This window comes from Alligator mississippiensis, chromosome 8, assembly GCF_030867095.1.
Source record: "Alligator mississippiensis isolate rAllMis1 chromosome 8, rAllMis1, whole genome shotgun sequence".
In the NCBI taxonomy this organism is placed as follows: domain Eukaryota; kingdom Metazoa; phylum Chordata; order Crocodylia; family Alligatoridae; genus Alligator; species Alligator mississippiensis.
This window is the reverse complement of record NC_081831.1, coordinates 62,066,018-62,092,349: the sequence shown is the minus strand read 5'-3', so window position 1 is coordinate 62,092,349 and position 26,332 is coordinate 62,066,018. Positions and strand designations below refer to the sequence as shown.

The 26,332-nt window shown below is 43.4% G+C and overlaps 1 protein-coding gene across 2 annotated transcripts in view; it reads left to right on the top strand.

The window, feature by feature from the left end:
* The first annotated feature begins 2,349 nt into the window (after window positions 1-2,349).
* Window positions 2,350-26,332, top strand: part of AR (androgen receptor) — a 107,648-nt gene continuing 83,665 nt past the window's right edge. The window contains exon 1 of one of the 2 annotated variants that reach the window (XM_059732769.1): window positions 2,350-3,889. In XM_059732769.1, coding sequence (XP_059588752.1) covers window positions 2,880-3,889 — 1,010 coding nt within the window. In that variant the 5' untranslated portion in view covers window positions 2,350-2,879. The remainder of the gene's footprint in view (window positions 3,890-26,332) is intronic. The other variant, XM_019487877.2, reaches the window with a different exon arrangement.

Sequence of the window (26,332 nt, the reverse complement as noted above, 5' to 3'; positions counted from 1 at the left end):
CACATGTTGCACCACATTTCTCTCTGTTTTCCCATTTTAGCTTTAGCTTTCTTCATGCTTTAGCTATGCTTCTTCTGCATGATGCTACTGATCAGTTACTGATTCAGGAATTCCAGATACTAAATCCTACTGGTTCCCCTCCCCCTTCCTTCTCCCCCTTAAGTAAGGCAGACCTCCCTGCTAGGGACCAAAGGGCAAAAGAAATTAGGCCAGACCCCGTAGTGGCACAGACTGCACTCTCTTTTTCTGTGCTTTGTGTTTTCCCATCAAGCCACTTCCATGTAAGGTGGTACTTTTAGGGGCAATGAGATAGGTGGGATTCTGGGAGGGCATTATTATCATATGCATCTCCTCTCATCCATCAGTTGTCCTGTGAAGAGACACGATTTGCATAGAAAGGCCATTGCATTGTTATTTGTATGCATTTCCATTTTTATTTCTATCCTGTTTCTCCTCTGAACATGATTCTTCTTTCCTGACTGCCTCCACTCTTTTTCCATTTGGCTCATATTGCATCTGTGGTGGAGTTGAAATGACTAAGATTCTTTCTTCCATATCTCAATTCCACGATTATGTCATTGGGGATATGCACACCATTAGGAATGGTGCCTGCTAAGAAATGAGAAAAATGGTTAGGAAACTGCAGCTTGGGAACCAGTGAGGGGAGCTCAAGTACTGTTTTTGGTAGGTCCTACATTAATTATGATTACTGGCTATTTGAGTTTTAATTTTGCCAGGGGGAGAGACTGAAAAACAGGTGCTAGGGGCTGGATTAGTACCTGTGCCACATTTAAGATGACACCAAGACCATGAGGGGGAGGGAGAGAGAGAGAAGCAAACTCCTTTGATAACTGCAAGTTTTCTGTGGCTGTGAATTGTGCTTAGATGTTCAAGGTAGGAAGAAAACTGAAATAATAAGGCTGATGGGAGTATTTCTGGGAACAGATTTAGATGAAAATGGACTTAAGAAGGTTCACGCAGATTTTTCCACGCTCTCTAAATTGCAACCAGGAAATTCCTGTAGGTGTCAGGAAATGAGCTAATCCACAGTAAAGAAGTGTAATGCAAGAGGAAGATGAGCGGGATGAGGGGCTGTACCCCATGCTACCTGCTCACTTCTGCTTTGCTGCCAAGACCTTTCCTGCCTTTTTCCATTCACCTTGCTCCCAGAGCAAGAGTTACTGCGGGAAAAGATTTGGTTTCCCTTCTTTGGGGTGCTTCATTTACAACTGGGTTTGTGCAGGCTCATGGTACAAGCCAATGTAAACGTGGGTGAGCTGAAGGACAGGGATGTGCATAAATATAGGTGGCCACATGTGTAGGAGCATCTCTGAGTACCTGGCTAGAGATGAATGCACACCGGGACAGTTCCAGTCAAGCACCCTTGTGCTCCACCATGCATCTAGCACCCATGCTGACTTGCACAGGCTTAGACCTACGTGCTGGTGCATACTGAGGGGGCATGGGCTCGGCTGGGTGTCTGTCTGCATTTGCAAGCCGGGTCAGTGCACGCTTTTTTACAGGTTTTACTATGTTCTCTGCGAGAGACTGGTTGTGAATGGAGCTGCACACGGTGTGGGCACTTGTGTGTGAGACAGAGATCTGGGAATGTGTGTGTCTATGAGAGATCTAGGTGAGTGTGAGTGTGTGTGTGTGTGAGAGAGAGAGAGAGAGAGATCTGGGCATGTGTGTATGTGAGATCTGGGTGAGTGTGAGAGAAAATCTGGCCACGCGTGTGTGTGTGAGATCTGGGTGAGTGTGACAGAGATCTGGGCATGTGTGTGTGAGAGAGAAATCCAGGCATGTATAAGTGTGTGTGTGAGAGTGAGTGAGAGACAGATATGGGCATGTGTGTGTGAGAGAGATCTAAGCATGTGTGTGTGTGTGTGTGTGTGTGTGAGAGAGAGAGAGAGAGAGAGAGAGAGAGAGAGAGAGAGAGAGACCTGGGCACTGTGTGTGTGATCTGGGCACATGTGTGTGAAAGAGATATATTGGGGGGGTGAGATATGGGTGTGTGAGAGAGAGAGAGATCTGGGCATGTGTGTGTGTGATCTGGGCACGTGTGTGAAAGAGATATGGAGGGGGGGAGATCTGGGCACGTGTGTGTGAGTGCAAGGCGAGGGGCCGGGGTGAACGGGGAGCGCAGAGGCCGCTTTGATTGACACCCCTCCTGCTGCCGCTGCGCTGCTCAGCCCGGAGCCGCCTGCCAGCTCGGCTCGCCGAGGCCGGGGAGCCAGGCGAAAAGCAACTGGCTGCAGCTGAGCGGCGTGTGTCCAGCTCCCCGCTCCGAGCGGCGCGCTCCGAGCAGGGGGAGGGGAGCGGGAGCCCAAGGCCCCGGGAGGGGCAGGGGAGACCGGCGCGGCGCGGCGCACTGCGGCGCCGGGGAAAGTTGCAGCGGGGACAAGCGCGCGGAGCCGTCGCGCGGGGGAAGCGCGGCCGGAGCCCCCTGCCCGTCCCGACCCGACGTGCCCCCGCAGCGACTCCGCCCTGCAAAGGGAGCGGGCGAGCAGGAGGGAAACCCCTCCCCGGGCCGGGCCGGGCCGGGCCGGGCCGCCCCGCCGCGAGGTGCCGGGTTGCGCGGGGCCGAGCCCCTGGCCGCGGCCTGCAGCGCGGGGCGGGCTCGGGCTCCCGCTCCCTCCGCCGCCCGCCCCCGCCCCGCGCCGCGAGCCGGCCTCTTGTCTCCAGGCTACAGATCACAGCGTTAAAAGGCAGGCGCCGCGCTCCAGTCGCCGCGAGGGTCCGGGTTGGACGGCACCTGCCGGGCGCTCCTGAGCCCGAGCCGAGCCGAGCCGAGCCGAGCCGAGCCGAGCATCCTCCGCCGCCGCCGCCGCCATGGGCCCGCGCCGCCGCTAGCGCCGCCCGGGGCACGACCCGCGCGCATGGAGGTGCAGGTCGGCGTGGGCAGGGTGTACCCCCGCGCGCCCGCCCGGGCCTTCCGCGGCGCCTTCCAGAGCCTCTTCCAGAGCGTGCGCGAGGCGCTGCACAGCCCGGTGCCGCGCGACGAGCCCGGCCCCAGCCGCCCCTCGCGGGGCCCGCACAGCCCCGGCTCGCCGCCCTTCCCGCCGCCGGCCAAGCCGCCCAAGCCCGAGGGCGCGGCCGCCGCCTCCTCGCCCGGGCCGGCGCCGGTGCTCATGGGCTCCGCGTTCCAGGGCGAGCTGAAGGAGCTGCTGTGCGAGGCGGGCGTGCTGCAGGCCGAGGCGGCCAAGGCGGACTTCCTCGGGGACAGCGCCAAGGAGCTGTGCAAAGCCGTGTCGGCCTCCATGGGGCTGGCCGTGGACGGGCTGGAGGCGCCGCGGGAGGACTGCATGTTCGCGCTGCCCGGCGCCTCGCAGCGCCCCGACGGCGCCAAGCCTCCCCCCGCGCCCGCGCCCCCCGCGCTGCTGGAGGCCGAGGCGGGCGCCAGCCCCCCCGGCGGCTACAAGGCGGGCGGCGAGGGCGCGCTGGCCCTCGACGTGCCGCTCTACAAGGGCCCGGACGAGGCGCAGGGCCGCGACTACTACAACTTCCAGCTGGCGCTGGCGCCGCACGCGCGCATCAAGCTGGAGAGCCCGCTGGACTACGGCGCGGGCAGCGCTTGGGGCGCGCCGTGCCGCTACAGCGGGGACGTGGCCGGGCTGGCGCCGCACTGCCCCGGCGCGGCCCCCGCCTGGACGTCCTTCTTCGCCGACGACGGGCAGCACTACGCGCCCGTGGCCGAGGCGCCCCCCGGCCCCTTCGGCTACGCGCGGGGCCAGGCGCCGGCGGGCCAGGACGGAGCCGACTTCCCCCCCGACGTGTGGTACCCGGGCGGGATGGTGGGCCGGGTGCCCTACGCCGCGCCGCCCGCCTGCATCAAGACCGAGCTGACGCCGTGGATGGAGGGCTACGCGGGCGCCTACGGGGACGTGAGGTGAGGAGCCGGCGCCCCGAGGGAGGGCAGGCCCCCGGGCGGGAGCGCCCACGAGGAGTCGCCGCCTCGAGCCCCGAGGGCAGGGACCGGGCTCTTGCTCTCCTGGCCGGTCTCACAGGGCTGCTGGCAGACGGGACACGAGGCGGGCTCGGGCCCCGCGGGGGCAGAGCGGGGATGCTGGAAGGCAGAGGCAGCTGGGTCTGACCAGGGGCACCCCCCACCCCACTTTTGGCTTGCAGCCTCCAGGTCTAGGAAGCCAGAAGTCTTCCCCATGCTTAGCCCCAGCTGCATGTGCCTGGTAGGCGATGTCATGCTGGCCTTTCTGCACCAACCACAAGCTGGTGGAGCCCTTGCTTGAAGCTTTCCTGCCTTTTCCTTTTTTTTTTTTTTTTAACTTCTCTTTAAATGACTTCTGCATCTGTTTCCAGCATGCTCACTGCCCGGGGGCTAGGAACATGGGGCCAGCCGGGTCCATACGCTTTTAGCAACTGGCTAAGCTTAAATTTCAGGTTGAAAAAAAAAAAAATCTTCAGTGTGCCCATCTCCTTGGCCAGTGGAACAAATAGCTGACGAAGGTGCTAGAAAAAATTAAAACAAAGTGAATTTGTTGGAGTAAAAGTGCTTCCAGCCAATTTGAACGCCGGTATTTCTCACGCAGTTAAAAGAGGGATCACCTTAATGTAAATGTTTTAAGAAAGAGGTAACTTTCTAATTACTGGCTCTGTGGGTGTCTTTTTTTTTCATGCAAACCCCAAAAAACAAGTCATGAGGAAATTTTATATATCTTATACATGGGAATTCACTAAAAGTAATTTCTCTCTTGGTACTGCCATCAGCTTACAGCTTCCTCAAAGAAGGAAATAAGTCTGTATGAAGAAAGTAAAAAGTTTCATACCATTGCACTGGTAGTTAGGTGTTAGCGACGCGCTGTACAGATACATACCTCCTGTAATCAAAGTAATGATTGGGCGGATGACAGGATAACCAGTGGGCTATATAGATTATATCCATTTTTCACATTGTGGTTGCTGGTTCAAATCTAGCCCATGTCACTCATGTTTGGTACAGCCTAAAAAATGAGATTGTGGTCTCAGTCCAGGCACTAGCCGTCAGGTTGCTTCATCTAACCTGTCACCCTTGTTGACATGGTGAGGTCAAGGTTTAAAATGGGCAGACAGGTTCTCCATTCAGATAAGCATTGTCCTTGCCTTGGTGGTTGGCTTTGCTCTGCATTTTTTGTTGATTAAAAAAAGACTGCTTAATTTTCTTTTGGCAATGCAGTATCTATTACAAATGCATTTAAATGTATTACATAAAAAAGAGGTGACAAAAATGGGGGGAAAGGAAGGAAATTCCTGAGATAAAGTGAGGCTAACTCATGCCTGTTGTGCCAGTGTTGAGAGTTAAGTGGAGAGTGGTTATTTTAGGCTTGATTCTCTCCCCATTTCTCCTCCCGTCTAAGTCAGCAGAAAGTCAAGAGAGCTGAATTAAGCCCTTTCTCTCCTGCTTTCTGTCAGTGAACAACCCAACTTTTAAGCTGCATGGTCCAGTACTGCAAAGTCCTTTCTCACACGTGTGACCCTTACAAGAGAACTAATCATGTGAATGAAGAATACTTGTGGGAAGGAGGGTAGGACTGGATGCCTAGTGTCAAGGGTATTTAATACTTAATTACTTTATGGTAGTTCTTTGAAACCCATTATTAGTTTGATGGTTAAATTGCCTCTCAGGGCTCTTACCTGCCATTCTGTTGGATCCTAATTTTTTAAAATTCAAGTACCCAGGGAGGAGGTGTGCCTTCCCTCTGATGTTGTGCAGTTTAGTTACTGCTGAAATTATTTGTCATCTAAATGAGATGTTTGCAACCTGCTACCTATTAATTGTGATCTGCTATTTCTTTTCATTTACTTCTGGATATGAAAAGATAACAGATGAGTAAATAATCAGAATTGTGAAAGAAACTAATTTGAACAAATTAGACATCATTTTCTTTCAAGTGATGAAAGAGAGTCACAGTTGTTAGGGCATTTTCTAGGAGAATCGTTCACCCATTGCCCTCCAACAAGCGAATCCCCTTTAATGGTCATACTTGATATAGTATGACACAGTAGTTACAAGCAAGGTTTGATTATTAGCTCTTTAGGTTAATATCCTTCCTGGCATTGCACAAAATACCAAAGAATGGATTGCGCCGGGAATTTCTTCTCCAACTCCGAGGCAAGTAAAATAGTCTCCTAGCTTTCTCCTTAAGATTGGATAAGGGACCCATCTAATGTGTCAACCACTTTGGCAGAACGATAGGATTCCTTCTTCTTGACCTGGTGGTTAGCAGCAGATACCAAGGAGACATGAGTCTTTCTAAAGGAGAAATAATAACTATTCTGAAATGCTTTGGTACCAGCCCTCTTTCCTCCTGTGTGTCTCAGCAGGACAGACCCTGGTTCTTTCATTCCACTCTTACTGCTTTGGCTCTCTCCTGTTGTCCAAGTTTTCTTTTGGCAAGTCAGGATAGGTTTATGCTTTATGTTTAGAGTCTTTAGATAAGTAGTAAAGCAGGAGCACATTTTTCCTCCCCTTCACATTTTTTTGGGGGGGTATTATATTCATCATTTCATCTTTAAAGTGTCTGGGAGGGCTGAATTTCTTAAGGGAGTGCTAATGAGATTTGGAGTCTTTCGGTTCTTTGTCATCATTTTGAATCTTGCATGCATTGTAAACTGAATGTTGTTACTGTCTAAATGTTGTTACTGTCTAATGGTTTCAGACGTATTTGGTGAAGTGAGTAGAGTCTAACGGGTGGTGCTGGGACATATATGTTTCAAAAAGCTCCCTCAGATTCTTTTTGACCATCTTTGAAGACAAAACAGTAGGACATCAGGGACAAGCTGGATGGTCCTACGAGGTTGAGATTTAGTCATGCAGGTGTTACCCGTGTTGTGTCCTTTAGGCAGACAAGGGAAATTCAGTCTGTTGGACTGTCCGTTTGGCACTCTTGAAATATATTAGATTTAATATAACACTGAAAAGGAGAAATGTAAATCATTGACACATCTCGATTGCTTTTACGGCATTTCATATGCCACACCAAACCGTCCCTGCAACATTCTCTCGTAAGTAACAACTTCATGAATCCAGGCTCTTGTTACTTTATGGACTGGTAGGGGTTTTTTAAAACCATATCTGTGTTTTTTATTATTTTATTATTAACACTCTTTGAGATGACTTAAAAGATGTTTTCACAATTATGAAAGGTTATAATAGGAAAAATGTCTGTAGCATGGCATGCTCAGAAACCAGAAGATGTGACCTGAAGATTAGAAAGTAGGAGTAAATCTAGAATTTGGGCAGAAATATTTTAGACAAAAAAAATTTTGAGGGGAAAGAAGAAAAGGCTGTAAGTGAATTAAAGGGATTATTTACTTTGAAGGATTTGCCTGTGTATGCAGTTCATCTTTAACAACATCCTATCACTGGTGTCCTGTTCCTTTCCCCATCACTTCTGTTCTTTTGCTAGGTACACCTACTTTTTACATTTTGTATTAAATTAGATGGTAGTCTATTTTGGGCTGGTTCTGTCTCTTACAGTATGTTTGCCTAGAGATCTTAATCTTACTATGGCCTGCAGGTATTATTGTAATAATAATGACTGTGACAATAATCATTGCAACTGGAGAGGGAGACTGAGATATTTGGTATAGAGATCAAAGACGATTATTAAGATCAACCAAAGGTGAAGCAAGCACATTGGGCCAGGTGTTTTTCCCCTCTTCCTAAAATCTGTTTCATTAACTGGAATTAGTATTCCATTATCTGTGTGTATAAGACTATGAAGGAGAGTTATGTAAGTAACTGAGGAGTCCGCTCCTGCAATTGTTCAGTGGCAGTGTTGCTCTCGGCATTCCTAGGAGCCAGATCAGCCCCCTGTCTCCCTAATTTCACCTTTTCTGTTTGAGCAAATAGTAATATTATGTAAATATTTCTTTTGAAGGCCAGCAGTGCATGGAAGAATGGCGTTTCTGAAACCTGCCCTTCTGCCTAACTCTCTAATATGCTTTTAGAGTCTGGTTATTAAAGCTGAATTCCAGGTAACTGTGAAAATCACCAATGTGCTAAATTCTTTTGCTAGTGACCAGGAAAACCCCCCAAAAATAATAGTTCCTTCCTCAACACATTTTAAGTCTTCTTGTTAGTTAAAAACCATGGGCCACATTCTCTTCTTGGGTACATGTGGACACTCCCAGCAGTATTGTGTTTCTTGGAGGGAGCAGATTCTCGGCTTGCAGCATTGCGGGTGTGTTTTCAGTGTTTGATTAGACCCATAGGACCAAATCCTGAGGTCCTTGCGTACGCATTAGATCCATTGCTTTAATGGGAGTCCTGCCTGAGAGGGAAAAAAATGTGGGTTTTTTGGCAAGATTAGCAATCAGCCCTCAATTCCCACTCCTCATCTCTTTACTAAGTGCTTTTAGTAATGTTTGGTTGGTTAATTGTTGATCAGATAATGCTCACAGTGGCTTGCATTGCTTTAAAAATAAACTACAGCCCGGCAAAAATTTACCAGTTACTTCAGAGGGTCAAGCCTAGGAATTGCTTTTGTCCAGGTCATTAGTGACAGTGAGCTTCGGGATCCCACCCTGTTGCACAATGGTAAATTGTCAGCCTTTCCACATAACAAACTGAACTCTTCTGTACCGTCATCAGTTAATGTTAAGGAGTGGATGAGGCAGTGCCAGATTATGACATGCAGAGGCCCTAAACTGTGTCCATTTTAAGATGTCCCACACGATAAAAATAATCCAATGTATGTATATTTTTGTCATATTAGAATGAAAATGTCTATAAAGTGTGCAATTAAAGAATTGTTTTTGCAACAATCTTGTTGGTATAATTAAAGATATCATCTCTACTACAAGTCCTGATTACCATATTTAGAGACTCATTTGCCCATATCTCCTTTATTTCCTTTATTTACCAACTGATTATTACAAAATTTGATATTGAGACAGGTTTTTTTCTTACTTAGAGGGCCCTCATACTGCGAGGCCCTAAACTGTAGTGTAAGTAGCTTAAACCTAAATCTGGCACTGGGCTGAGAACTGAAATAGCAGTGAGGGCTGCAGATCAGGATGGAGGGAACTGGCAAATCTTTTTGGTCAGGAGAAGTTTGCCCAGGGTATAGTAAGATTTTTCTAGAGATCAGTGCTGCCAAACTATCATGCAAGAAACAAGGGTTTTTCGGTGATGTCTTTTATTGGACCAACCTGTTTAGGAGAGATAGTGGACAAGCTTTTTGGCTCAGTCTGGAAAAGAAGCAGGTAAAGTCTTAACTAAATAACATAAAACAATGGCTTGGGTTTAACTCCATATGGAAATGAAAACTTAAGAGAAATCTTAAGAGTAAAGAAGTCTAACGATCTTGTTAGCGAGCATGAATGTATTTCTCTTTCTTTTTTTAAAGGGAAGATCTGAATGCAAGTGGGAGCTCCTTACTAATATCCTGTGATTTGCTTTCATGTTGGCAGTTACCAAATTAGTCCTTACAATCCATAGTTTGTTTCTTTAACAAGTTTAACAGAAGAAAATCAAATGGACCATTTTACACTGTAATGTAATATTGGTAGGTCACTGGACTACTGCACCACAACACTGAGTGGTTGATACATTTATCAGATTGGACCAGACTTATCCCTGATGACCTTAGCCAAGTTGTGTGCAGATCCTCTCCTCTCCTGCTCCATTTCAGCTCAGTGTGCTCCAGAGGGGCTGGCTGGGGCATGAGGGTGCTATATTGGGGGGGCTGCCTGCTGGCTAGCCCTGCATTATAGCATCCTTGTGCCCCAGTCAGCCCTGGTCACTATCTACATGTACATTGTGGCGGAATTAATTACTTTACTCCAACCTAATAGTGCTGCATGTGCAAACAGTGATGCCAATTAGTCAACTCCACAGTAAAGTGCATGTGTAGATGCCCCTACTGTTACTTACAAAGTGGCATTCACAGGTGCCATACTAACAGACAAGAAAAAGGATATTTTTGCTGCAAGAGTGGCATCTGGAGATCAAAGCCACTGTTGTATGTATAAAGAACTACTTAGTCATTTAAGTGCAGATTGATATGTCACTGGTGTTGTATTCAGACACTCACTCGTAAAGAGTTAAAAAAAAAACCAAAACATTAAATGAATCCATTGACCCTGTGGAGTAGAGGGCTGGACTGGGTGACATGCTAGCAGTCCATTTTAAATCTAATGCTTTTGGAATTAGTTATAGTTCATTGTGATCAGCACAACCGGATGGATTCTGAAGTTCTTCCAGTTATTTTTGTGTGGTTGAACTACCCAGGGCTAGGAGCGAGATTTTTTCCAACCCTTGTTTCTGGGTTTGGTGGACTTGGGTTTGATGGCTTATGGCATACAAAGCAAAAAACCTGTTTATTTCATTTCTCCCTGGTAGGTTGAATCAGTTTAATTCTGTTTTGTGCATTTGTTTATTTACGCTTCTGATGTGTTTGCTTTTGCTTCCTTTAAGTTGTTACTTTACATTAATTTGTACTTTTTAACATTTGGTTTCCTAAATTATGTTGGCAGCAGTTACACAGTAATCAGTCTTGGTTAGAATTGACTTCTGTGCTTTATAGAGAGTTGAACCACTTGCACAAGACACTTGTAACACAAAAGGATGATATTCCTGTGTCGCTCACCTAAATTAATAATATAAATCTGATTTCTACTTTTTTTTTAATTATCAATTACAAATTGGAGGGGAGGATGCAGAGCTGGATTTAGTGGATTGTCGTCATGGTGGGGGCAGTGGATCATTTGGTTTTCATTTGTAAAGGCCTTTATGATTGGTGGTGAAACAAGGAAAATTAATTATTTCCAGGATTTATTCTCCACCTTCTTAAATTATTTTTATTTTAAAATCATGGGTTGTGAGATTTTGCATCTTACTATGATATGTACCAGGTATCATAAAATGGCACAGATTTCTCTCTTTTTCTTTCCCAGTCAGACTTCTGAGTTTGCTAATATGGAAATTCCAGTTAAGAAGAGTATGTGCATCAGAACAAAAAATCAGTGTGATATGGAACATACATGTACATACTATGTTTGTTCATTACTTAGGAGCTTCTTGCCTAGTATACTTAAGAATCCAATTCTGTAATTAAAAACAAAACATCTGTTTGCTCGTCTACCAGATGCGTCAGAAAAATGTTCAAGGGCAACATGCCCCAAGACATATTTTGAATTTCTGACCTCTGACACCAGCTGGAAACCAAGCACTCATGCCTCATATGTAAAATGACCGTTTTTTTAGCTTGTTCTGAAGTATTAGAGGTATCAAAATAATTAACCATATATAAAACATGTAAAATAGAAGCTAGCCAATGGGTGTTCGTGGAAACACACTAGGGAAATTATGTATATTAGTGCCTAACAACACTGGCCCTTTTTAGCACCAGAGATACTGAACATGAGCCTGTGGTTCAGCAGTACATTTATAGTGGCAATAGTATATAAATTGATTGGGAAAGCTATATCTAACCTGTATAATTTAACATCTTTTCACAATCTGCACATTTAATATTCATTTGGTGTTTCTCTACTACAAAACTGAGGTTTGTACTTTATAATGTTTCGCTTAGCTGGTCTTTGCCGTGTCATAAATCTTCAGCTTTCAAAGGCAAGAAATGCAGCCAAGAGAGAGTCAATTACAAAATATGCAAGGGATTTCTTTATGTTTCAAGATTAGAGGGACAGTGAAAGGAAAGGAAATCTATCACAAAAGATGCATTTTAAATGAAAGTTTAAGTATGTTTCATAATACAAGAAGGAAATTGTGACTTTGTTCACTGGCTGACTACAAAAGAAAAGGTGTCATAATGAATAGGTTTATGTTTGCATACAGTTTGGCTCACTGTCACATTCTTGTGATTGTGGTACCTGATCATCAGAGGCAAAAAGAGATATAATCAGCTGTAATTCAGTTGGCTCTTTGTGCTAATGCTGCCTTCATGAAAGGAGTCTATAATCCTTGAAAGGTACTCTGATAAACTGAACATAGAGTTGGAAACTCTTGTTTCTGATTGAGAGGCTATGACAAGAATGTCAGATTTGACATCAACTAAGACAAAAAATAAGGATCTATGCAAAACTGTTGATATCTGCAGATAACTCCCAATACTAAAATAAAATAGACAAGAGCTGGAGGAGAGAGAGCAACCAGTGACAACCCAGGGGCAAACACTGTTATATTTATGGATTCCCACATGCTCCTGTGCACTAGCATGCACACACCTCTGAATCGCATTGTGGTACATCTTGAAACATAACTAACTAACTAATACACCCACTTCCCTACTATACAGAGCACCAGGGAGCAAATAAAAGACTGAGTGGTTCAGAAGAATGGTGGTGGCAACCATCTCCTCCTGGATCCTGGCGTATGCATGTGGGCCACCCAGACCTTCGATACAAATGCCTGGGCAGGAATCTTTGGAGGAGTGGAGGCTATTCAGACCTTCCATTAGGCCACTGAGAATGAATCCAAAGACCAGACTGAGTCCAGATGTTTGGTACCTCCACAGCTGTAGTTGTATAAGCATCTGGGAATCAAACCCAGGTCTCATTGTGTGGTAAATAAGGAGTCTACCACTGAACGACAGGGGACTGGTTCAGAAGAGTACCACAGAAAAAATAGGGCTAGTTAGAATCTGGTATTCTCATCTGCAGGAAATTCTAAAATTTCAGGGAGGAGTTTCTTCAGGAAGAAAAAATTAAAATTTTGCAATTTCTGGTCAAATGAAATGTTGAGATTTTATTTCGAACAAAATTGAAATGCCATTTTACTTTGACGTTCTTGAAATATTTAGTTTTGATAAGTGTGAAATAGTTTAATGTAAAAAAGGATATCATAATACCTCTAAATGACACCAATAATGTAATGTACCAGTCACATTTTATTTACTTTTATTTTTGTTATTTAACAGCTCATGCATCATTTTATATTTCAGTATTTTTATTTAATAACTTACTGATTCATTTTGAAATTCATATTCTAATTGGTAATTCTCTTTTTGAGAATTGGCACTTGATAATGTTCACTGATTATTGATATTACAGCTGCTCATTTGTAATTGATATTTTTAATTGGTAATTGGCAATTTTCATCATAAACCGTATAATTGTAAATTGTTTAGTTTTATTATCCCATGCAATATTGCAATATTTTGATTCTATCAAATGAGCATGTGTTGACAGAAAACTGTACAATCAGAAAATTTTTGAACACCTCTAGCAAAAAGAAAAATGTTTTTTGGAGCTATTCTAATAGGTCCCAAAGAACCATACAGTGGCCACTATAAATCAAACAGTGTAAATATATGCAAGGGATTAATTTTAACTCTCTACATTCCATTCGTGGACTGGAGATGTAAATGGAACTTCTTTCTTGTAAATTTATACTGTGCTACCAGTTTGCACTTCATATTTGTTCATTAGACTCTTCTTTGCAAGGATGACTACAAAAAACTTGACAATGGTGAGGCCTTTAATAAAGTGAGATCGTTGTCTGTTGTACTGACTGGGCTTGCCTCTTTATTTACTTTTGTGCCCCTGGCCCGCTGGCTAATTGTACTGTACTAACTTGTTGTTTCTTAGGTTGTACTTAGATTATAATCTCTTTGGGACTGCCACCATCTCTTTTTTTCCATTTGTACAGCATCTAGCACAGTAGGATCCTTGTCCATGATTGGGAATCCTGGTTACTATTGCACTATAAATTAATAATTAGTATTACTAGTAATAATTCATAGGCCTTGTGTGCAAGAGTTCTGTGCATGTGATGAATTTCATGCAAGGAGAATGTTCTAGCCATTCCAAGTTGGCAACCTATGACAGAGATGTTCCCTGTACTGATACTGTCAAGTCTGTCCCACATTATGCAAGTGTTTTTTCAGGGTGTTAGCAGTCCTGCATGTATTTTGGAATAGATGCAGAAGTACAGCATCATGCTACAGGGATTTTACTTGGCAAGGGTAACACAAAGAAGCAGCCCATAAGATAAATGTGGTTATGTATACATGAAGTACCAACTCCCTTTAGTTTTGTTTTGTTTACTTATAAAACTACTTTTCCATGTTTATATGTGTTTTGAAAAGGCCACATTGGCAGCTCTAAAACACAGTCTTTGTTTTAGCACTAGTACAGCACAGGCCACTAAAATACAGTCTTCCCCCAGAGCCTACTGCTTTGTCTATGTACCTCTACTGTGATATGGATGGAATCATCTCTGAAGTTGCAGGCATATTACAGAATTACTACAGAGTAGTTTACTCCAGGTTCTATTGTGTAATAAACTAATAAACTGTAACTTTATAATAGTAACTGTATAAATTATTCTATATTAAAGGAGTGGACACAGAACCAACTCACCCACACCATCCACAGTAAGTGCTAGTATAGTACCTGGTCAGTGAAAAAATGGTACCTACCATGAAGTTGACTAGAAGAGAAGGCACATGATACAGTAACTTCATCATGTAGCAAAATTACTACACATTTTTCAAGGGTTCATTTCACTACACACAGTAGGCATCCCATTCACTTTTACTATGTAGAAAACAAGTCATGTTGTTGAGGAGGGAGAGGGAACATCAACCACACAGCTCCTTCAATTCTCAGCCTTTTTGCTAAGGCAGTGATTCTTAACCAGGGTGCCATGGCATCCTGGGGTGCCTTGAGATCTTTTCAAGAATGCTACGGGGTGCCACGCCATGTTACACTCTTAGGTGTGCAAATAGGATTTACATGAGATTTCAACCCAGAGATAAACCCAGAGATTTCAAATACAAATTCATAGTGTTAAAAATATTCCAAGCCGGTGTGGTCTTTCTGAGTCCTTAGCAACCGAAGAATTGTTCTCCTTTTTTTTCTGCAGTCATGAAACAAGAAAAAAGAAGGTGCCTCAAGCCAAATGAGGCGTGTCTTGAATCTAAAAAGTTTGAGAACTGCTGTTTTAAGGCACCCAACAAGTTGCTGCCAGTTTGTGAGACTGATTTTTGCAGTGTGGACATTTGCTCTGTGCAGACTGAATTGATGCACACAGGCCACTAAATAGCTCTCGGATACAGTAGCTACTTTTGTTGTCTGCCAACCTGACCTAGCACTGAGTCGGAGACACAGCGGTGAACGATGCCTCAGCCTATTGTCATCAGATAAAATGCAATTATCTGTTCTAGATGATCTCCTTTCACATTTGAAAACCCCACATTTACCTGAGGACATATGACCTGGCTGTGAATGCAGTGAAGAAAAAGTTTACTGCACAAGTACTGGTTCCTTTATTACTGTTTCTCTTTTCCGAATGGAGCTGAGCAGGCATGTGCAGGGTTAGAAGGGTTGAAGTAGTGTCTCCCATTTCAGTGAGATATTTATAAATCAATAGACAGTTAAGAAGCAGAGGCAGACATGTCATTTCTATATACCTGATAGGCACAGGCATGCCCTCCTTGTCTGTTCCCCTCGTTTTTCCGGTAGTTGCAGTTGTTGTATTGGAAATCACATCACAGTATTTCATTCATAGCTGCTGTGTGGGGTCTAAAGGAAACTTGGGATTCGACTCATTGAAACATGACCAGACTAATAAAGGTTTGGTGCATGACTGTTGTGGTCACTGTGGCTGATGCATTCTTTGAGTCTCCTCATCATTACCCTGCCTTTCCCCCACAGAGCAGGCAAGGCTTGGTAACTAAAATACTGTATTTTCTTGTATACCACATGCCCCCCTAATAAAACACACATCTTGTTTTTGGAAAGCAGAAAGTAAACAAAAAGGATTTTTCCAGAGTCATGTTCAACTGTGTGACATAGAATAAGACCTCCTGGGAAAATAGAGTGCCCCAGAAATGTGGCATCAGCAAGTTCCTAGTGTCAGCTGCTTCACTCAGACTGTCTCCTGTATGTTTCCAGGCAGACTCACTCTTTTGTCACAAGGTTAAGCCCTAGACCCTTGCAAGGGCAATAGAAAAATGGTTAGTTCTACTTCTTTACTGTAAGCAATTGTTTATATAAGTTCCTTTAAAAAAGAAGTGTTGTTTTCACAACACAAACCTCATCAAGATACTACCAGCAGCTCACTTGCTGTTCCACCATCTTGGCAGCTGCATCACACGCGCAATATCGGCAGGCGTGCTTCTTTTCTAGTAAAGAAAATAGCTACCCTGCTTAAACCCCAATTTTAAGGGGTTGATGGAGGGGGCAAAAGTGCATGTTGTATGTGATAAAATGCAGTATCTGGCCAATAAAAGCCTCATATGGAGGAATTGCTTAAAAGAACAGAGACTGCTGGCAACTGTTAACATGGACCCAGGCCTTTTTATAACCCAGAGCATTTCACAATCCAGTAGGCAGCAAATGGAATGAAGTGGGAAAGGATTACAGAGCAACTGACTGAATATTATTGAAGTTGCCTCTGGGGGGAAAAGGAACATATATGTACATTGCTTGTACTTTCTGTTTTTAGTGGAGTTGTCCACTGCTTCCATATATCAAATAATGAGCGCTCAGACTTCTTGATAATGAGTGTGGTATAGTATAGATTGATCAATCCCTGGATAGACGAAAGAATGGCTTCACTGTTAAATATTTTTGTCAGCCAAATATCCGATACCATGTTTATTTCAGATAATAGAGAAGCTTACTTTATAATAATGATGAAATACGTGAGTATCGTCATTGCTGCCCGCTCCTCCCCTCTTCCTTCAGAAGTGTTTGCTTCAGCAGTGTGAATGGGAAGAGGAGGTGGATGAGAGGAATGTGCTGGGTGTGTGGGTAAAAGCAAATATCATTAATGCTCTTACAGTGTATACAATGCAGAATGTATCTGTGTCCCCAAATCAACCAGAGCGGGTCCTTGGGATGCAGATCACGGTTCTCAAAGAGACTAGCTGCAGTTAGTACAAAGTGTAACTTAGGAGTAAACTTTGTATATTAGCAAGGGGATACAAAGTCATATTATCTAGTTTACAAAAGTATATTTGTTTTTTTTCTATAGGTGCCTTGTAGTTCAGATCTTCTGCATAAGTGTTCATGCTAGTATATGGTAAAATACAGTGCTGTGGCACTGAATAACTGAATGGAAATATAATGATACCTCTTTTATAAAGTTCTTTGAGACCAACAGATGTAAAACTCTGTATAAGAGCTAGATGTATTATTGTCATTACCCATTAAAATACAGAAGTATACAAATTGGATGGTTATATGAACATTGGTTGCTCATTTTAGGATAGAAAATAGTTGTGCTGAAAGGACAAAAACACCACCAGTAAAATTTCTTCTTTTTTTCCCCTTAAGCTCAGTGGAAATTGGCATAACAGCCCTCTTCACCCTCTCCTTAGTGGTATCACTCATGGTGCCTGTGATGTCATTATTTTAATTTATTAATTAAAAAGTATTTTAATCTGTGTTATAATTTTAATGCCTTGTACCAAAAATGCCAGTGATTTCCCAGGATTCCAGTGGTAAATTGAAAAAAACATAACTAAATGGGTTGGAGAGTATGTAGGGCATCTCTCCTCCAATTGCAGTCGGCATAAGGTGAATCACCTCTGGATCCTAAATAACTAATATATGGAGTCTGTGATCTTGCAGGGAGTGTCATTCAGGGCACAGTTGAACCTTACAGTTACAAAATTAATAATGGAACGATTCTTCATTAATAGGTTAAAGAAATATGCCCCCTTACTAAAAGTATTAATTCAGTCTGTATTTTAACATAACTATGTGTGTGAACTTAGGTCAATATGTGTGTTATGTACATATACTCATGTACACGTAGTAGTGTAGATAATTCTTATAGTTGAAATACTAATTTGAATGAAGGCTTTGGTGCAAACACTAGGTGTTGAATTAACTCAGCCATCTTTGGGCTTAGTATTCGAGTACCAGACAGACTAAGTAAAGAAATAGCATTTTGTTTTGTTTTCATAGAGTCAAAGAAAACAATTTCATCACTTCAGGTTTAAAGTCAAAAGCACAGTTGACTTTGGCAAGAATAGCTAGCAGCACAACGTAGAATTTAATTTCACTTATTAGCTCTAACAGGGACATGACTAAGCTCATTAAAATAAAAGGAATCTGACACAGTTGTCATGGCAAAATACTTCTGGTAGAGGTTTCTGATATAGATTTTCTTTCACCCTGTTTCTCAGCTATCTCAGTTTTTGCCTTCTACCTGCACTACTCTTCCTGTGTGATTTGTCCATTGACTTCTTTTGCTTTTCTATGGGCTCTTGATTTAGGACAATAAAGTCTCAAGGAAAAGGAAATTTCATTAAAGATTCACTTGTCTTTACTTCACTTATTTATAAGAATTCCCAACTTGAGGTGTGGGATGTACGTACAGAGGTAGTTTTGGTTGATGTTTTTAATGGAATAAAGCATACATGTTTTATTAACAAATTAAATAATACTACTGTAGTTACTCAAATAGATGATAACCCTGATTATAAAACAGCCCCACAATAATTAGATTCTATATGTGGAAAATTTATAAATTTGTTATAGTTTTCCAGGTAAAGAATCTAATTATTGGAGGTTTGCCTTGAATTTTTCCATCTCCTATTGCTACAGTAAGGAAAATAAATCTGGGGGACCAGGTAGCCCTTTACACTCTGTTTCCCCCAACTTTTTCCCCTGGCAGCCCCCTCCCCCACTCCTTACTTTCAGACCCTGCTCTGCCTGAGCACATGGAAGCGAGGAGGAAATTTGAAAACAATAACCTTGAAATCAAACACGACTGTAGCATTTGACATACAGTACCTATGCACTTAGTTCATCCAGAATTGATGCATGTTACCTTTCTTTTTAAACTGCTGCAAGTTTTAGCACAGCTGCTCCATAAACATACTTTTGAACATCACTTTAGCACCTATCTGTATGTAGTACAAACTGTGTGTGATATTAGTCCAAAGCCAAAGGCTTGCATTTTACCACATAGTTAGTTGGGCTGGGTTTCACCAGAGTCAACAGGATTTCAAGCCATGGTGACCCCACAGCTCAGTACTATTCAGTATGTGTGTATATTCTAAATACCCCTCACAAAGGATCCATGTGTTAATTAGCCCCTACTCATGACTAGAACTGGGTGTCACAAGTCCTGGGATACTCCAAAAATTTATATGCAGATGAGGCACAGGGTAACCTGATCTGGTTTCACCTCATAGAGGGAAGAGCCACAATAAACATTTGCACCAGGCTGAGAGAACAGGTGACAGACGGATTCTGGTTAAACTGTATACAAGGTTGTGGCTCACCATGACTTGAAAAAGAGTCGGCAGAGGGAAACTGCACTTAATGGGCACTGCTGTATGTCTTATTTTGATAGGCTGCAGTAATTTATTCTTGTGGTAGGTTCCCATCAGCATGTTTGCCGAATTCAGGCCATTTTGTATAGTTATGTTCAGTGTTAGCTGTGTTTAATCAACTTCATAGTTGGTTTCTGTTGCTGAATATGTGCCACTTTTGGCTGCAATTTAATGATAGACAGTGCATTTAGTGAAATTTCTTTGTGTGCAATTATAAGATGAGGAGCTTTCTTTCTCATGCCAGTTGGCGGAACAAACCTCGTATCGTATTTGAGTAAATGTGGTAATAATAAACAGTTAAAGCCCAGGTTCCATTTTGTTAAAGTTGTCAGATTTTTAAATGAAGTATCAGTTTCAATGAACCATGAAATAATAATACTCATTTTATAGTTCTTTTGATCCAAAGATCTCAAAACACTTTACAGACAACAAAGTTACCTTTAGAGGATTCCTAAATAGTGAATATTATCTATTTTTACAGCTAGAGGAAAACCAAAACTTATAGGGAGTAAAAGACTTATGGTAAAAAGGTGGTAGGGTAGAGAAGAGACAGGGTAGAAGCAAAACAAAGTTCTTGAGCTATAATGAGACCTACAGCCCTCTGCTGCAGTCACTGGCTGAAACTCTTCAGAATTATGGCAGCTGCATACAGTGATATGGTCTCTAACCAGGAGGTGTGACAGGACTTCTGCATCCTGTGGTTCCCCTTTACCCCCTACTTGGGGCAGGGGCAGCAGAGTGGACTGTCAGTGTATATATATGTTCTGCCTCTGCTCTCCTGGAACACCCCCCCCCCCCCCCCCCCCGAACAAGGAGACTACAGCAGAGTTGATTCTCCGTAAGTGTTTTCCTGTGTGCTTAACCTCTGCTTTTCCACTGTGACCAGAAAAAGATGCAGGGCCTCCAGCTTCCCATTTTTCAGTCTCCTGGTTCCAGTGAGGGGATGTAGGGCCTCCAGTCTCCTAGTTCTCATGGTGGGGTGCTCCAGGAAATGACAGTAAAGCATGCAAAAGTGCTCATTGACAGTCTGCCCCACTCCTCATCCCTCCAGCTGTGTGGGAAGGGCAGAGCACTGTGGAAAGCTCAAAGACCGAGCTCTGCCCTGTCATGCTCCGTAGAGCATGTACACATAACAAAAAGCACTTCCTTTTGAAGCACTTTATAAATAGAAAATGGTTCCTAAAGCAGCACAAGAAGGACTCTATGCTAACCTTTTTGCAGCCTTAAGTATAAAGTTGGACTGGGAAGGGGCATGTCAGATATGAGATGACAGGTCTCTGCCTTTCAGTGCTTCTCTGATTTATACCAGAGGGATATACAGGCCTCCAGTTGGTACCGAATCCACCTAAAAGCCACCTTTCCTTGAGCTTGTGTCTTCTGTGAGGTGCAAAACAGAGTCCATCCCTGGATTTCTATAAAGCCTTCCATTTTTTCAAGTTTGCTGCCTGAAAGTAAATTAAAAGGGGTAGGATCAGCCTTGTAACTCATCTGTTGTTTAGAAATGACTACATTTTCCATCCTTTAAATTGTTTTAAACAATAAAGGCAAACAAGGTAGAATCTTAACAAATGGCAATGAGTAGCAAAGGTAATTAGTCCAATCAAAATGAAATGAATTATCATTCTTTATACCTAATTACACTTGTCTAAAAAGAAATAAACTGACACAACAGGTAATTACGGTAAACGACCTATGATACTCAGCAGCCTTCTCCCCCACACAGTGCGCGCTGATCCAGTCAGGATTGGAATACACTGCTTTTCTCCTTGCTTTCCAGATAGTCCTACAGATCTGAATTCTGCCCTTAGGTGCATGTACACAGGGCTCACAGCAATTTCTGCATGAGATCCACATTTGAATACAGAATTGGGCCCACTGTAGCACATAAGTAGCTATCCCTGGTTAAGAATCATGTCCACTGTTTTTTTTCCACAAAGCATTTTTCTTTCTCAGAGGGCGGGACTGGGCCAACTCTAGGTAGATAGCCAAGTCTCTCTGCTCACATGCCTCAAGTAACTGACAGTGATCTCTCAGTCTAGTGATATTAGGGCATTATATAACAGTGTGTGTGGAGGTTGACAGCATCATGATGGTGCGGTCTAAGAAGAAAAGGATATATATTAAATCCTAGAAAAACAGCTAGATCCATAAATGTCAGAGCACCATCTCAGAGCAGCATGAGGTGAAATTACACATTACGTTTAGACCATACCAAAGGCACTGAAAAGGCAAATGTCTGCATGTTCCGTGCTGCACAGCTTGCGTTAGAATAACATCAGTCTACTCCATGGAGATAAAATGAGCAACTTGCAATCCTCCAGCATCCCAGAAGGCACTGTTCCCAGCCTCTCTCTCCCCCAGAGCAGGGATAGAACTCAGGTCTCCTGACTCCTAGCCATGCCCCTGCTCACTAGATCTCTAGTGACAGGTCAGACCTATGCAGGCAAGAAACAATATTAGCCCTTAACGTGCAGCTGCTCACAGCACACTCTGACTTCAACAATGCTTTAACATTTCACATATTTACTAAATATAGTGTATAATTTCACCCTCGGTTCTTTTAAAGGCTTCTTCTGCTGAGAGGATGGAGGACGAATTCTTGAAACAGGTGTTTTGTAGATTAGCTGAAGAGGCATCCAGCCTTGTTTTGTGATATGACAACTCCACTGACTTCAGAAGAGCTACACCAAGGATTAATTTGGCCCGATACACTGTATAAATGCATAGCGTATGATGAATGTACATTAGCTATCAGAGCCCAGATGACAGGCAGAGAGAGACCTTCTGCTCATACAGCTCTGCTCACTCTCATCTAGTGCCCATACACTTCAGAGCCATGAGCAGTGTAAGTGGCAGGAACAATTGAGAGACTTGAACTCATCTTGAAATCCCATCTGAAGTTTCCCAGCTGCCAGTACAAAGCTTCACCAGTCTAAATCAGCCCTCCCCCATACTCTGGTCTTTCCCAGACAGCTGCAGATTTTGCAGTGATATAGGAATTGTGCTGTTGTGTTTTACTTTTGGGCCCAGGTTTCATTGCTGGGATTGGCAATATAGGTTAGGTTCTGACAGCTTGTACCTGGAGAATCCCAGGTGAATCCAGCCTTGTGACTAGTTTCCTTGCCCAGGCTGGCAGGTCACTGATTACACCACATATTCCACAAAATGGCTGCCATCAACAGAAGACAATCACAGAAATGTCAGTGGGGAAAATGTGGTTTTCTAAAAATATATTTCACAGATTCACTGGGAAACTATAAGTGCAAGAGAAAAGACCGTAGCTTCCTGGGAAAATCTCCCTTTCAGTTTCTCTTTCTTTGTTTTTTTCATTTTGTTGGAGCAAATGACTTCTTCCTCCAAAGGGCTTTTGTTGTTATTGTCTTTTTAAAGATGATATTTTAATATTATCTGATGTTTTCTAGAAAACTTTTCGACAGTTTGGCTGGTGTAACATATTTTAGCTTCATTGGCTTCTTTGCTGGGTAGGAATGCCAGAAAAAAACACATTGACCTTGGCTCTTGTCCTGAGAACAGAGTACAGGAACAGTTTTTTGTATCAGTAATTTACCATTTAAGATTCTCCCCTCCTCCCCCTTCCTTTATATCTGGAATGAGAAGCATCAGAATTTGCACACTTTATAAAAAGCTGTTGGGGAGGATTTGGACAAAATATTTTTTGAGTTCTACTTTGTCTTTTAAAGAAAGAGAGAAGTAATTTGTATAACTGTTCAGATTAATTTCTTTCATTCCACCAATACAATTAGAAGTTGGAAAAAATATAATTTGTCCTTATTAATATTTTAAGCCATTCAGTCAGTTGTTCCTGGGTTGTATGTTCATCTTGACTGTACATGTGCACACATACAAAACAGTAGATCTGATTGTGTATCTGTTTTATACAGTAACAGTAGAACAGATTGTGTATCTATTTTCTCTTGCTATGCTAGCAACAGCTGCAAAATGTCTGACAACACAGGGAAAAAAGCTGTACCCATTGATTTCCTCAGCAGTGCCATGGGATATTGGCTCTGGAGGAGTGAGGTTGCTCTTGTGAACCCTGTGCAAAGCTGAGGATTCTGGGCCCATGAGAAGGAGACACTGTGAGGCACTGTGAGGTGAAAAAAGAGAGAATCTTGTTGAGAAGATATTTCCAGATGCAACCTTTCTTTACCTCTGTAAAGATTGTTACTCAGTCATAAATATTCAAGCAAGATTTCTTTTACTCATCTGCAGTTCTTCTGAACTTCTTCAAAGCAAGTTAATGGGAATGAAGAAGTTCAGAAGACAATCTGTTGTGCTCCCTATTCATCTACTCATTCAAGGTGAAGTGCTGTCATAAGAGGCATTGTCATATCTTATGATTTCTGAATTTCATTTGTATCAGCTTATGTTTGTTAACACATTCAGGTGTCCTCAGCTTCTTAATGGCAATGTCTAATGGCCTACTAAGCGATTGATCATATTTTACTCATCCCAAGTAATGTATACTCTTAAAAAGGGGTCTAGATCCCTTTTCGGTATAAAAATATCTATGGAATAAAGGGGTAGGAGGGAAGCAAAACCTATTTCAAAGATTTTCTTAGTCAGATGCCTAAAATGCTAGATGCAGAGGCCAAAATAGGAATCCCTAGGTGAAGTTCTGTAACTTTTATTATGCAAGAGGTCAGACTCGATAGCCGTAATAGCTTGTCCTAGCCTTACAATCCCATAAAAAAATAGCCAAATACCAGATGGGGACTGTCATGTTTGTCAGGAAACAAGACTCGGGTAAGCAAGACCCCAGCTATACAGTAGATGGAATCATTTCATATGCATCATCTATATTAAACCAATAACCTGCCAGCTGGCATCCTTTTGCAGTGCTTGACCCATAAGAAAAACATAGTCTCATTTGGACCGAATTAGCAGGGTCTGTGCTAAGCTGGTCTTGGCTGGAGGTTGCTCTTTTGCTTTTAACTTAGCCACAGATGGGAGATCATTTCTACCAATAAGAATTTCTCTGCACATGTTCATCATGGGGGCACAGAAGGGAATTGGTGAGGTTTTATTCACCAAGGCGCCCCCGGGGGTTACAAGAAATAATGGCCACAAGCTAGCAGAGAGCAGATTTAGACTGGACATTAGGAAGAACTTCTTCACAGTTAGAGTGGCCAAGGTCTGGAATGGGCTCCCAAGGGTGGTGGTGCTCTCCCCTACCTTGGGGGTCTTCAAGAGGAGGTTGGATATGCATCTAGCTGGGGTCATCTAGACCCAGCACTCTTTCCTGCCTATGCAGGGGGTCGGACTCGATGATCTATTGAGGTCCCTTCCGACCCTAACATCTATGAATCTATGTGACTTAAAGCTGGAGGCATATGGAAATGGAGCTGAGACTCCCTGAGTACATGTCCCAACTCCCTGGCTTTTAAATCACTGGATGTGCAGCCCAGCTGGGGGGCATACACAGCATTTAGAGCCCATGGGGCCTGAACTGGAGCGGGGTGGCATTTAAAGCCTGGGGACCAGGAGCTGGGCATAGCTTTCCTGGCCCTAAGTCCTGGCCCCACAAGTTTCAGATCCCTGCCTATGCTGCTCAGCTGGACAAGGGAGGCAGTTTTGGGGGCCAGGAACCTGGGTAGAGATAGCTTCTCCAGCCACAGTTCCTAGCCCCCAGGGTTTTGCAGTACCTGCCCCAACTGCCCAAATAGGCAGAGGATGCAGCAAGGAGAAGCCAGCAGGGTCTGGGAACCAGGCTCGGGGACAGCTTCTGTGCCCTGGTTCCAGATTCCATAGGTTTTGCAATTCCTGCTGCCCAGCTGGGTGGTGAGGTGGCATTTAAAGCATGGGGGCTGGGAACTGGCATGGGAGGGGCATTCTTACAGGGGTGGTACCCCCCGGGCTCTGGGAAAGCTCTAGCCCTAGGTATTCCTGTCAAGTGCATGTGGCAGGGCTCTTCTCCCACAGCAGGAACCCTCCCACAACCCCAGGAGGGTTCCTGCTGCAAGAGAATGGTCCCTCCAACCCATCCCGCCTATAGGCTGATTGGCAGGACTGGGGTTAGGGTCCCCATGGCTCCCTGACAGCTCCCTTCGAGGGAGGGAAATTAGAGTGCTGTGGGATACTGTGTGTCTTCAAAATGGGAGAAAAGCATATGGAAACACAGGCTGTTCCTATTCATGTTAGTGTAGGAGGGAAGAGATCTTCCTGGTTAGAAAAGGCAGAACTTCCATGCAGAAGAGCCATTCAAAAGAAAGTCCTGGAGTGACCGTACATTTTCTGTTCTGGGAGAAGGGCTTTTCACCCAGCACAAACATAACATCTGTACATGACCATTAGCTATCTCTTAAGAGGTTGCAAAGCATCAGAGAGTTTATGATGATTGTAGTTCTACTTCATAGTCATAACTTACGAACATGTAGGATTAATTACTTTGTATCTGTCTAGTGGTTTGGAAATGTAACGTGGTCTATAAAAATGTGATGTGGTCATTACTGGTACTTCCCCTTATGTACTGATTTGTAATTGAAGTAAAAAAGGAAAAACATTCTAAAAGTATAAACATGGTAAAGGATATAAAGTTTATAAAAATATGTTACCTGTCTCTGAGAGATGTTCCTTTGGAGGATTTTTACCAGTGATAGGAAACAGATCTCATCTTCATTTCCATTTCTGCACATTTTAACCACATGAGTTGGTGCCTGCTAACAGCCTGTGTTTCCATCAATTTCTGGTATCTTACCTTGATCTAAAAGGTTTTCTTAGTGTCCTGTGGATTAATTGGCCAGAATCTTGCTTTTTTGGAGGACTTATTCATATTTCTGGCCCAGAGCTGTTTCCTAGTGGCCTAAGAATATGGGGGGGATAGACCACACATGCTGCTGTGGTGGCTGTAGGTTGGGCTTTTGTGTGTTTGCATCTATGATGTGTTGCTGTGGGTTTTGGAGTTGCCAATCATGTCACATGATGCATTAATTGGTATGGTCTAAGTTTTAACTTAAATGATACCTTATCACATGACAGAAATCAAAGTTAGAATTAACATTCTAGATAGCCTATGCGGTCATCTTTCCTGCTAGTTTTTTAAATGCGTCTCTTTC